The following is a 14,192-nucleotide window of genomic DNA, read 5'->3' as shown; positions in this document are numbered from 1 at the left end:
CCAGGCCAACCTTTAATCCTCGACAGAATCTCAAATCCGGCCTTTGAACTCGAAATTCACCAGACCGCGTGTGACTCTCCCTCGACGGAAGACTTAAGCCGAAATTAAACTATTCCATTTGTAAATTTCTCGAGAAGGACCATCTTTGCCGTAACTGTGGATAATTTCTCTCCGACTACCAACTTCGTCTTTCGCGTTCACGTGCCATCAAATAGTTGCGAATTCTTCGTCCGATCGAACACAGATACGATATATTTTTGTAACACGGATTATGCAAAATTTTTCTCCGTTTATTAGTCCATTACTTAATGTATAATTAAGGTAAAAGACAAGGCAATCTACTTTTTTTCTACGCACATGTCACCAAAAATAATTATCTTATTTTCGAATTTTATAAACCTGTACAGATAAGAATTTTCATTTCGTAATAAAATGTACAAAAAAATTTGCAAAGTGGATCTTGACGTATTATAAAATGCTGTCCGGATAATCGAGTTGATATGTTAATTGCCAATTACTCGTATGAAATTCTTCTTTGTTTTGTCGGGCTCATTAACGTTTCACCGTATTCGAGGAAGATATTCGAGAAATGGAAAAACGGCAAAATAATGGTCATGGGAAGAAGTTTGAAATTAAGAACAGTGTTATGTTATTTATACGTCGTCGTTAATATTCATTAGGGTCTCTTTAATGGTAAAATGACAAAATTGCGACTGAAAATTTACGACATCTCGTGCGAAAGGTAATAGAGAAGCGCCTACTGTAAACGATAAAATTGTGGGTCGTGGACACGCGCAAGGATAAAATCGACTAGCTCGTTATTCACAGTCGTTCGACGAGAAACACCAGTTTTCGCGATCGTGAAATCATGTTTCCGCTCGCGATTCCATGGATTTTGCGACGGATAAAACTTGCAAGGTCAATGTTTTTTTCAAATACCTTTAATGACAGCACAAATTCCGTAATCCTTTCCGACGTTCCGATGAATATTCATCGAACGCATATCCAGATTTTTCTTATAAATATTTCTTTTCAAATATCTTCTTATAAAGGAATAATTAAACGATATCGACGATATCGTTGCAAATATGGCACGGTTTATCACTACGAAATAATATCGTTAAGATGTTTTACGGTTTTTTCGCGTTACAAAGAGCCGACATCGTCCGTACACTGTCTTCTATCGACGTCTTTCCTGCCGCTACTTAAAGCTCTAAAGAAATAACCAGCAACAGGGAGAAAATTAACTACAGCAGCAGACGCCGTAAAAGAGAAGCTCGTAACGTTCGCAATTAGCTCTCATCGATCCGTTCCGAATTGTCTGAAACTAACGAACGTCACGCCATGCCGCGTTAATTAGTTCCACAAAATTTATCTCGATCGTTTGTTCCTTCTGTCCTGAAGATTCATTCATCGACGACCCGCCGATCATGGGTAAAGACGCAATTTCAAATTCTACTACTATGTACTTTCTGTCAGTTATCCTTCGCGATGGACGTTGATCTCTATTTTCAAGCGACACGACGCGAATGGAACGAAACCCGCAAGTTCACGTGGCGTCATTAATATCCGATACCGATCCGATATCGTAAATCTTGCTCGAACGCCGGCTCAATGTAATTGCCCTGTTGCGATGAGCGGCCTTAACGATCCGCGCTCTTGTTTCCCCGCCGAATGATTAACGAACCAGTTTTCGAACGTCGAGGAAACGGCGAAAAGCTCGTTGGGTAAATATAATAACAGTTCCTGAGGCGCGTAAGATTTACGAGGGGTTAATGGCGTGTGTATTGTAACGAACGTATCTTCCAATGGGACGTAGATGGCGTATTATTGCTCGACTCGTGATCGAATCTCGTACAACGCGGTGCATAGGGTAGAATAGCGGATACGTAAGAAAAATACCAGGTAACTACGAATCTGCGTCTAAACGTGCGTTAGGATAATCGAGCCGAGCCACAAAGTTGCCAACGATACGTAATCGAAGATGGAACGTTTATACCGGGTTCGCGATCGATAGCGAGTTAATGCACGAGTATTTGTATACGTATCGTGCGTGTGAAATTCGTAAGAATATGTTATTTCAGTCGCATTTCTTCCCACAAACATATCCAGCGGATCTCTGCGATCCGAGATCTAATTAATATTTCATTTACCGTAAATTACTCGGATCGTTAATTAGTTAGAAGAAGAAATTAACGAGCACCGATGCTAGCGAGCAGCATTCGTATTTCTTGCACCTTTCCGTTGCGCCATGCTGCGCGGTCGCTTCATAGAAATGGAAATTGAAGTTTACGATCAACAGGTGGTTCGTGGGGATATCGTTTCTGTAGCGTGTTCTCCGAGTCATTCTCGATCGAGATCTTCCGTGCTTCACATTCAGATTCGTCGAATCGAGACCTGAACGTGTCCTCGGAAGACTTTGAAAATTTCGCGTGTATCTGTGACGCGATCGTCGTACGAGAAAAAGCAAGAAGAGACTGAACGAATAACGAATGACGATTACGACAGACATTTTTGACGCGAGAGGTGGCGAGAATGTCTTTTCATCGAAGGAAGATTTGAAGATTTTGGTTCGTTTCCGGCATCTCCAATTGGTCTATGTATTTGGAAAGTTACACCAAACTTTGCTTCCGCTCGAAAGAAAGATCGTTAAAGTTCTAACGAGGGTCAAGAGCGAGACATCTCTGTTTCTACTTGTGTTTCTACGAAATTCTCGGAAATAAATTTATTATTTGGCTCCAACAAAGATATGGCCTTGTGTAAACGACGTGCATACGTATAGAAATGGCGAGTGGTATTTTTCTGTATTTAAACGTTGTAAAGCAGACAGTGAAAACAAATAGAGTTATTTCCATCGATAACAATAGTTCGAGTCCGGTTCCTTAAACGTAAGTTCAAATATTTTAAATCTAACGATAGAGCTGAAAATTGTAAAGGAATCCCTGAAATATTAGTCGAAGGAGCGTATTCGAAGCTCCGCGAGAACTTATTCCTGTTTAAAATAAGATTGTTGTTCTAGCAACGACGAATCGAATAACCATGCGCATCGCGGCGGCAACGATGCCTCGAGAGCTGAAATCGAAACTTATCTCTCTGCCTTTCGGTCTTTAATTACGAGCTAGCCTGACGGCCTATTTAAAAAGTGCACCACGCCCACGCACACCTACGAGCTGCAGCGCGTGCATAAGCAAAGAGCCCACACGCTGGCAAGCAAAGCATAAATTATACGTTTAGCAAATCGCAATCGTGTGTGCGCACGCGCACGCTTGTTGGATTAATCCTTGCAAAATACAATAATTGCGAGAGCACGATGCCGCATAAAAGCGGTTCCCTCCTTGCATAAGTGAGTCGTCATTGGTTTCTTTGCGGTGCCTTTTCGTGCTTTAAAATTTTATCATTCTTGTAAGGGAATTTGAAAACCTCGTGGCTAATACTCTCAATCTTTAAGCATTAAAATTAAAAGACGAACATGCACTCTGCGATATTGACATTTTATTTTATCGAATGCGTGTACGTTTATTTTGCCTCCAAGACGTTGAATTTAAGAATGAGAAATCCCTTTTCAACAAATTCCCCGAGTTATGCGTTAACGTGTAATTTCTTGATTCACGGAAGCAAGTTCCATAGAAGCGCGTTTTTCTCAAAGTTAGAAAACATTTTTAATAGAGATAAAGGCTTTACTGGATCGAGAACGATCTCGAAGATCGTCTTCGAGCTTGTAAATAAAGTATCATAGGATAGTCGTAAAATATACTTGCATTTGGTACAGCGAACGAAACGAGTAAACTATATTTGCCGAAAGGAAAAGAAATACTCCAGTGGATAAGAAGAGTTGTAACATCGCACTTTACTCGTCCCTTCCTCCATTCATCACGATCGTGCGAATCGCCTTGCAGCTTCGTTGTGCAATCCGTTTCTGCAAGATATCCCGCAAATCCTAACCAACTAGTCTCTGAAGATTTATTTCCCGTTGGTCTCCTCTGAGATTCTCCTTCGGTGGCTAGCACGTCCCATATATGTATGCCTACAAAGGAAAAATCTCACAGAGGGTTGCGCTTTTCATCCGCCGTACACGACCATCGTGTAAATCGTACAAAGCCACGGTAATAATCTTTAATGAAAATGTAGAGGCGTTTTTCAACGTTGATTAATGTTGGACGAAATCACGGGGAAGAGTGTACACGTTGGAACAAACGACGAACAATAAACGATAAAGAGCTGAAGCGTGCAGGATGAGAGGTTTACGTAACGGTGAGCGATGAATCGTTTATTAACGGTTTGGTCTAATTCGACCAACACGTTACGCAATTGTTGCCATATTTGTTTTTGTTCGATCGGTTGAACACGACGAGCTTGAACTTTTCACCGATGTCTTAGAAACTTTTGCGGTTTCGGATATTCGTAAAGCGAATTTCGATCGACTATGTCGAAGGTTATTTATTAAATGTAAAATTGTCGAATCGTAGATACAAAAGATTTTCATATTCGACGAGAAAGAAGGGTTGAAAATTTTTGTCCGAATCGAACGAAACGTTCGATAGTAATCTATCGGAAGGTAAATTACTTAAGTTCGTCCTACCGACCATTCCAGCTTTTATCGTTTAGCGTGTATTACATATTATTCCTTAATGCGACCCACTTATCGTTTTTTTCTTTTTTAACTTATTACGTTGAAAACATATTTTTAGTGGATATTTATATATATATATCTTTGTCGTACTGGAAAAACTCGAAGGTATAAAAAGACGAAGCGTCGTTATTATTAAACGCAACCTTGGGAGAAAATCTGCAAAGGCAGGTGTGTGTATTACGTAAAAAAACAACGTCCACTCTATAATAGTAGTTGTATCGCGACACAAAGCGAACAGCGCACACTCAGATGCATATGGTCGTAATTTGTAATTACACATATTTGATAATGAATTTGTATATTCGAATACCGCGAACATTTAATTTCTAAAAATATAGTATTATTTGATTTCAGTAGGAAATCGTTCGATGTTCACGTTCAAATGTTCGTGTTGAAAGAAGAATCAAAAAGTTACGCTCACGTTCGGCGTTAAATTCTACGTTAGGAATAAAGAGAGGCGAAAAACATGGAGAATAAAAATGGAGAGAACTTCCAGTCTCGTAGAAGTATAGTTCAGTTTTCCCGGATCTCGGGTTTCGTGTCGCTATTTTGGAGAACGTTCCTCGAGCGTGCGTGGATCAACGTCGCTCGACGAATTTGATTTTCTTTGCAGGTGTGAACTAGAGCGAGGAAGGAGACGAGAGGAGATTGGCCGCGACCTACCGCCACGCCCACGCACCTGTGCCAAGCCAGGATCGCGCGTAGTTACCCGTTAATTAGTCGTTAATTAACCCGGTACTCGTTGGCGCGAGCATCGTCGCGGGCGACTCGCAAAAAAATGCCGCGGCACTCGGTTTACCTCGGACCTACTTGACGGAAGCGGCCGGAGGAGCTTCGTTAGAGGGGGTTCCGAACTCGAGAAATTGGCCGTGAAGATGCACAACGTTTCGACGGAGGGCGCGTCGCCCGGTGGTCGAAGATTGTCGCGCAGTTTTCATTCCTGCCTTCGTGGAGCTGATCACGACGACCTCGAATCAGGTAGATTCCCAATTACAAGCCTGAACGAAAGCGTCGAAGCGAGCTTACAACTGTGTAAAATACGATGTAAAGTACTGTATAATAGTTAAACGGAGAAAGAAAAGTTACGTAAATTGTAAGAGGCAAAGAGAAAGAGGAATAGGACAGAGATATCGCGAAAATTCGAAAAATTCGAATAAGTGCGACGATTAAATTACACAGGAAGCTGAAGTTTTTGAACGATCTATCGAGTACAAACCAAGAGAATAAACTGTGATCGACCCAATATGTTTGTTCAAATTATGTTTATGGATTTTCTTCGTGATTGAAATTGCAATTATTTGCGTTTGAGTATTTCCTCCTAATTAGCTACCGCCTAATTAAATATCACCTTGCAATATCGTTTCTTAGTAGCGCAATTAAGTTTCTTTTTTCTTTTTCCTCCACTGCGATTAACGTCATAAATCATTGCCAACGGTTTATCGTTGATTTTTGTCACGATGCTTGTCACGACGCTTGTCACGACGACAGAGATTGAACGATTTCGCTACATCGTACGTAGGATAAGGACACGCAACATCTACACAGGACGTAGGTGACTCGCGTATGCAACGTTACGAGCCTACGCTCGTTAAAACTGCACTTCTACTTTCCCATAAAAGAAAACCTCTCGTGGGAAAAAGGAGAACAAGTCGCGATTGATATGGTTGGCACAGATGCGTTTCCAGATGGAAATTCCTCGTCGAATGACAACGATCTATAAACGTTTCGCGTTACTCGAATATTCGGTCTTGTAGGGAAAAGAATTCGATGGATACCTGCTACCTACATAGCTACCTACCTAGACGATTGCTTAACAGATGTTAACAGCTACGTGCATACGTATTGCTCGGAGAAATTTTAGGACCTGAAACTGTAATATAACTGTAATATAACCGTAATACAGTTAACATACCTGTATAAAAGTGTGACGCGTAAGCTCGAACGTAAATGTATTTTAACGATATAAATTTCTGATCAGATTCGTCAGATCAGATCGTTACGTTTAACGAATTTACGGTCGAAAACAAATCGCATCTATGTCGCTACAACGAAACTCTTTCTAACCTCGTGATATAAGAAAGAAATTTCTCAACGCGTTGCTCGTGTATCCGGCGGAATAAAACTCGTTCGCCGGCAGTTTCATTCAGAAAGAATAAAAAGACACCGATATTTATGCCTTGCAAATAATTCACGCGAATATACGATACGGTAACCAGAACGTCTGACGCCCACAAATTCTCGAGCGAGAAACGCGCTTTAAAAGTATCTACGTAGCTCCCAAAATACATACCCGATGCGTTTGCCGCTTCGACCATCTCACCGTGTCGCGAGAAATGCCATAAAAGCATCCGAAAATGTAGCATCGATAGAAATCGAGAAAGAGACAATCTTGGGTGTAGAAGATTCGAAGAACACGGTATTTGGATACTTACCGCGCAGTAAGATGATTTACGACGACTTACGATGCCATAGAGGAATACATTTTATAGAAATTTGACAGTGATTTAGCACGGCTAAATCTAGCCAAGATATGCTCCTTTTAAATTCGTCGAACGAGTGTCCTATCTCTTAAAAATACGGCGATACGTAAGAATCCAAATTGATCCAGTCCGCGAATATGTGCGTATGTACTTTGAATGGACCCAAGTAAGGTGTATTTACAAGATCTCCGGTGTGGCTCACGAGCGTAACCGAAGGAGGCAGCGTTAATATTTACTTTCATACGCGGCCTCCACTTGCGTCAGTTCATTGCCGACTGTATCATGTTCACTGTCCAACCGAGAGGCTGCTCGTGAATCGATACCGTGTGTCTAGATGTGTCGTTGATTATCTTTTCACCGAAGAAGAACGATAATCGTCATTGAGAAGACATCCGTTATTTCCTCCCACACTTACGACTTCATCTCTCGACATGAATGGATCCGTATGCGTAATGCGTATGCAAAGGAGACTTTGGTTGATTCCACTCGTCGAGCACTCTTACAGCCTTTGTACTCTCTAAATAAGGTCCATGGAATCGACACAGCGGATCTTCTGTATTCTTAATACCAGTAGATACATACGTGTATCTTGCGAGATACGTACACGCGTAGTTGACATTTGTGACGAAACAGTGAAAGAACTACACTCGCTACGTTTAATCAATTTCAAATCGAACTCGTTTTTCGGACAAAGTCCCGCAAAAAACGATATTAAATATTGCTAACGTTGGTGACGATATGCTGTAAAAGATCGCGAAACGTCGAAGCCACGATCTTAACGCTAATGAAACAGAAACGATCGTGAAGATTTATCGAGTTTCGAGTTGTGACCGACAAGAATTTTCTTGATCCGTGGCGGATTTATCGATGGTTAATTGGTCGTTGAATCGATCGGTCGCGTCGACGAGTGTCGCGAAATTGCCTAGGCTGTATGAACCGATCGCTCTGTGCTCGAGGGATTCCTGTTCGCGTGTCGAACGATCTTCGGTAGGATCGACGAGTTTAGCGTCGATCGCTACGAATCGATCGTACGCTTTCACGGAGTTTGGATAAAAGGTTTATCGAACCGTGAATAAAGTGGCCGTTTCATTCTCTCGTGGTTTACGACGTTCGGATAAAAGTTAGGCTCGCGATTACAATTTGTAAGTTATTGGACAGGAAAATCGTGCGTCGTGGAATCGTACATTTCGGAGGATATCGAAATTTCAAAAAATTGACGTTGGAACTTCGAAGCACAAAGTCATTTCTTACCGTTTGTAAACAGAAGAGGAGGAAAAATATCTCGAATAAAGATAAGAATTGCGGGCGATCGTTCAAGTGTATTAATAAAACACGTTAGAAGGATGTTCGTCGTTTCATCGTGTTCGTGCAAGATGTAACAAAGGACGAGGAGTAAGCGGAAAGCGATGCGACCGTGTCTGGAATAGCGGATTTGAGGCTTCTTCGATCGGCTAGATTTATTCGTGGATGATCTAATAATTGCTCAAGGTCGAGTCTGCTTGCACAGTTGCTGGTTAACTGGTAACCAGAGTGCGTCAGCAATATGAGAATCCGATACGTGCCACAGGATATTGGAAATTGTTACAAGCGTACGTTCTTTCCTATCTTCTTTTTTTCTATGCTCCTATCTAGTCCACGCTTTTTCCCTAGATAATATAGCTTGATGGAGGAAATTACACGTGGATCGCACGATAAAATATCTATATGCGTCGTAGAAACAATTTTGTGATACGAAATTTATATACGGAAAGTAGTCGAGAGATAGGTGATTTCTTATACCTACTTTCCTTATGAAAGTAAGCAAAATGTTGGTTCGAGTTTCTTAACCTACGTTCTTACATTTCTCAGCAAGATTTATCCGTTGCTCCCGATTTATTAATCGTCCCGTCAACTTGACCCTATCCTGTGCTTGTCGCTGCTTCGATCTTTAATCGCAATTGCGATTCTTGGATATCTTTTTCCTTGCTAAGTAACTTAATCGTCGCTTAATGGATTCGTACGATTCGTTACTAATTATGGATGTCAGACGCAGGACGCAATTTAAATTAAACTTGTTCCGATGTAGCGTAAAACCGAGTTTAGAGCAATCTCAAGAGCAAATTCCGATACTTATCGAGAGTTTTATCGAGCTGTGTCGCTGCAAATGTTTCCACGATATTGTTTACGGGCCTTTGAACGCGAATCGTGAATAGTCGAAATCGCATCGTCGCGCGAATTAATGGAAAAGCAATGGAGCAAGGATTTAAATTTCTCATTGGCTGTTGCTCGTTGACGCGAACGTAGGAACCAGGTATCGTTAAATATAAACCTATCTGCCAAACACGGTAGGAAAACAGGCCGAGTATTTTAAATACCAAAGTAGGTATTTATTTTCGATGCTACGTGGCATTTGCGTGGAATAAAAAAATGAGAGTGCGAAATCTTTCGGATTATTTTCACCTGAAAAACGTAATATCGCATAATGGATCGTAAATAAAATTATTATCAATTGGCTGAAAGTTTTACCGACTTATCGCTCGAAAGAGAAATACGAATTTCATTTGTGCTCTGCGTTTATAATCAATATCGTTTACGCTCGAATCTTTCCTATTTCTTTCAACTTCGCATAAACGACAAAATATTTATTTATTTATACTACTGTCTCTACAAAAAGTCAGGCCATCAATTTCTCGGAAAAATTCGACTTTATTCGCGAAAAAAGACCGCCGCGTTTCCACTCCTGAAATATCTTTTGGCGCATCGTGCTACGAAGAAAAGAAGCTGGAGAGAAGAAGACGAGGAAAGAATGGTAAACATGGCAGGTCGAAGCGCGTCCGAAGTCTGAAGCATCGAAAGAGGCACTTGAGGTACAAAGTACGAATATTACTTGGATAGAATCTCTCACGGAGCAATTTCATCGATTCATTGACTGGCCAGGTCCTTTTGGTTCTCCTTTCTAATTATACCATCGCTTCACCAGCTGACCGTGAGCAGATAGGACCGTATTGTAGCTGCTCCGCTGCTGAGAAACGAGATAAGAGATAGGGAAGGTAAGGGAGAAGAGAAAGGAAAAGAGAGTCTGAAAGAGAGAAGAGGAAACGAGGTAAATCGTTGGGTAGAAAGCCCTAGAAATTCGTTTCCATTCTCGAGGGGAATTAAGACAGGACAAACGTCGACATCGAATTATCCTCGACGCTCGGACTTTTTATCAGCTGTCCTCTGTTTCACGCAATAATAACGCTAATTGAATCGATCCCATTCCACTCCCTCTGTACCTACCGTTGCCCGTTTCTCCGTTTCTCCGTTTCTCCGTTTCTGCCTGCATATTTCTACCCAGAAATTCAGAGGCATTTGTTTCTAGTATAAATCCTAGTATGTACACGATCGAAACTAAGATTATTCGTTGTGGTAGCAAGTGCCGATCGGTTCGAGCAACGGTTAGAGGAACGGAATTTTCACATTAGATACTTTTTTCATTATTATACTTCTCTCGTTAGGTTGTCGCGCGTTGTTTAACGTTACAACGGAATTTATTCGTTGTAGAATTATATTATTCAACGCGAACATTGTCACAGTTCGAAGCACGGTTGGTTTAGCCTCAATTTTTAATAGTAAGCTGTGCGCATAAACGATATTTTATCAAAAAAATTTTAATTAGTGGCAAGACTGCTTCGCCGATTTCATCTTGGTGGCCATAACGTGACCTTAGTAATTCGATGTAACGATGTTACGTTAACTAATTAATTATGATTATTAATTATTAAATTAAAATGAACGTGATATTATACGTGGTATTATTCGCTTTATATTGAAAAAAATACAGAGATGGGAGTGTACATGAATTTTCGCCGACGTGTATAAATTCCTCGATACAGTTCCTTGACATTTCGACGCGAATCTCTGGCTTTCACGAGCAATTCGAAACACGTGCTTCGCTTCCCGTTGTAGTAGATATCCTATGCAAGGCACGTCCGTACAATCGTTCGATAATAACACGATTGCTCCGGTCAGATGGGAACGAAAAGACGGTCGAACGAACGCGGCTTAAAATTCCATAATAGACCGCGCGAATAATTTCTTTGCGATTCGCTTCCGCTCAAACGAATTTCACTGGATCAGACACCTTCTTCGACGTGTCGTGAAATATCAAGTATGAATCATTTTACGATCAGATTCCAATTTTACGAATGTTTTTTTTTTTTTTTTTTTTTTTTACGTGGAAAGAGCTTTCAACGCGTAATAAGAAATGGAAAAATATAATATAAAATATCGTATGAAGAAAAAAATTCATTCTTGTTGTTCTAGATTCCTTTTTTTGTTGGGTAGCCAAAGACAACACCGTAATTGACTAAAAGAGAGTGAAAATTCTAATTGGTTAGAGCTAAGAGGTTAATTAAATTCTTACCGGTCGAGTCGAGGTTTCAATTAAAAATCGTCCCTGCGGGCCGACTGACAAAAGTCTTCCTGAAAGTTCGGGAAAGCGGTTTTCACATGTACGATTTCTTTTATCACGCAGAGGAAATTAATTGGACGTGTGATCAATCATGACTAATAATCGGAAATCTCCAAAGGATGGAGCGTAATTGATGAGCCACGATCGTAAATCTCATCTAAATCGATGCCTCGCTTGAATTTATAGATCCTTGTTATCGTTAATCCTTAGGGAAGGGACATAAAAATATTAATTCGTTATCCTGAAAGGCTATATAGCATATAACGAGCAACATTTCGATAATTTCCTTAATTAGGAACGAACTTGGTGCAAAGCTTTCGATTCGAAAGAGCGTTACTCGTCACACATCTGCTTATCAAAGGGAATGATCGAATCAAAGGTCTTGATCGAATTTCCCATTCCGCGAATCAACTGTGAAATTTTCTGGCGTTCTCGCCGATAATTTCTCTGTTCAATTATCGAATTGCGCAGCGATCGCGAGTAAAATAAAAACAGGTGATTTTAGATGAATCGATTCGTGCGTAGCGAAGATAGTCGTGAGAAAAAGTTGTTTAGATTCGTTTTATTAAATTAGATCTTAGATCTTCCATCTCTTCTTTGCTCTCTTTTTGCTATTCTCCTGTCTACCACGGTATTTCCGTGAATATAAAATTGGAACGATATTATCAACAAAAGTTTCGATACGAACAGCCACGAAATCAAACAAAATGCATTCGAGTCCAAAATCGAGTATAAAAATATCGAGATGAAAAATATTTTCTCAACTTGACATTGCGATGCAACGGAATTTAACAAGTCGTGTTATTTTTTCGTTACAACGATCGATCTGATTTCAAAGGAGACTCTCTGAAAAGCAAAGTATTATAGCCGAACAATTAAGCGTTTTCCTGAGCATTTGTACGATGTTGCCATATTAGATTTTACACTTTCTCAGACCTGGACGAATCTATAACCGCGGTTGTAATATCGCAACTTCGGTATCTCTGTCACGAATACTATTGCGATAGAACGGGGTTGAAACGAAAATTAAATCTCGCGTAGTAGTTTGCTGCGAGCTGGTCAGAGAGAAAGTACATACGTAACTGAGAACGGATAAATCGATATCGAAGAAAGATTGAAATATAATTTTTCGATTTCATAGCGACTTTTAACGTTACCTGAAATGGTAAATAAACGATATTCTTTTTCTTTTTACGTTTCATTGCTCCGAAGCCCGTGACTCGCCGTTTGCAAAATCTTCTTTGCTTAGAAGTTGATTTCAGGTTATCTTCTATTATAAGAACATGTTAAATTTACAATTATAAATATAATGTAAGCGTAACGGCGATACGTTATTTTCTTATATTCGATTAGATTGGAACGTCGAAGAAACGAATAAATAGCACATCTCTGTAGCGAGTTTAGAGAGTGAGACATTGAATAGCAATGGAAAAGAGAAATTGAGTTTGCGAGTTTTATATCGTATTGACAAATATCCGAGAAACTTTGATACTCTGAAAATCCTTGCTATTAAAACGGATCGACTGCACGTGCGAAGTTTCTCATGTTGCATTGGTTGGCGCACCGGGAAGAGATTACCAGAACGGATCTCACGCAGTGCACTTAATCGGGTCGCAATTAATCCGGTTGCTTCCCCGTTGAGTACAGTTAGACAAAAATGTGGACGCGACGAGTGTCCTGGCGTTCGCGAGGAACTCTGGTGGCGAAGCGTTGCTGGTCGCGTTCGCCGCCGCTGCAGCGTCGCGAAACGCTGCAAGAATTGGAGCGTGCAGCGTGAATCTGTTCGGGTTGCGTCCATTAACGTCGTGCGTCGCACCGTGAAAAAGCCACGCGAGGAACGGTCCCGTGTAACCGAACCCATCGTATTCCGCTTCCTCCGAGTCGTCGTTCGTTGATGAACGTCGTTAACGTATACGTATCTTCTTTTCTTTTTCAGGTGAGTCTAAAGGAAAGTCCATACCTAAGAGTAGTCGACGCGATTCTCGGAAAAGACGAGGTGAGTCGTAAGCGAGTCGAAGCTGAGCGATAAATTTCGATCTTATTAAATCGTTAGACTTTCAGAGCGGCCGTTAGAACACTGGACGCGTTTAATCCGGTAAAAATATAAGTATACGGATTGGTGCAACGCGATCGTTCTTAGCTATATAAGGAGAACGATCGATAATTACATTTTTCTTGTTGGGCGGTTAATACAAATCTCGGTGATCCTTCGGCGCGAAGAAACGCTCGAAATTCGAAAGTTGACCGACGCTTGACTAAAATTGACAAGTATCTATAAATATACTTTGAAAGCGTTATAACCGCTTCGGCTCTGTCATTGCGAGAGTAACGCGTTGGACGTAAGATGGTCGCGTCGTTGTTTCGTAAGATCGAAACCGTTATCGCTTCGTTGTCAGCGACGTTTCATCGTCATCGCGCTTATTCGGGCTCTCTAAAAGCGGCGGAAAACCTACGCCAAGGGGATAGGAACTCGACGATCGAGTCAAAGAACAATGAGGCTTGTCGAGCAAGGTGACGGTAATTTAACGAGTACAATAGCGCATACAAACTAACTGGAAAGAAATTGCGCTTTGTGTACGATTGATAGCGTCGCGAAGCGCCCGTCGGACCGTAGTCGCGAAATTAATCGCTTATTTTCGAACAAGCTGGA

The 14,192-nt window shown here is 40.9% G+C and overlaps 1 protein-coding gene and 1 long non-coding RNA gene across 26 annotated transcripts in view; one reads left to right on the top strand and one right to left on the bottom strand.

The window, feature by feature from the left end:
* Positions 1 to 14,192, top strand: part of LOC126916263 (ras GTPase-activating protein raskol) — a 251,021-nt gene that overhangs the window by 150,572 nt on the left and 86,257 nt on the right. For 14 of the 25 annotated variants that reach the window (XM_050721854.1, XM_050721864.1, XM_050721861.1 and 11 more), the window contains one exon: positions 13,479 to 13,538. The exons of 8 other annotated variants lie outside the window; for them this stretch is intronic. In XM_050721854.1, the coding sequence (XP_050577811.1) occupies positions 13,479 to 13,538 (60 nt within the window). Of the gene's footprint in view, positions 1 to 5,243; positions 5,609 to 7,727; positions 8,700 to 13,478; positions 13,539 to 14,192 lie in introns of those variants that run through there. 3 more of the 25 variants (XM_050721875.1, XM_050721878.1, XM_050721879.1) reach the window with 3 other exon arrangements.
* Positions 3,846 to 7,387, bottom strand: LOC126916285 (uncharacterized). The gene is made up of 3 exons (XR_007710512.1): positions 7,063 to 7,387; positions 6,429 to 6,500; positions 3,846 to 4,024 (listed from the first exon to the last, which is right to left on the bottom strand). It is a non-coding gene; the product is annotated as an uncharacterized LOC126916285 (long non-coding RNA).

This window comes from Bombus affinis, chromosome 5 (genome assembly GCF_024516045.1).
Source record: "Bombus affinis isolate iyBomAffi1 chromosome 5, iyBomAffi1.2, whole genome shotgun sequence".
NCBI lineage: Eukaryota > Metazoa > Arthropoda > Insecta > Hymenoptera > Apidae > Bombus > Bombus affinis.
Note: the sequence above shows the minus strand (reverse complement) of the source record. Positions and strands in the feature narration are given on the sequence as shown.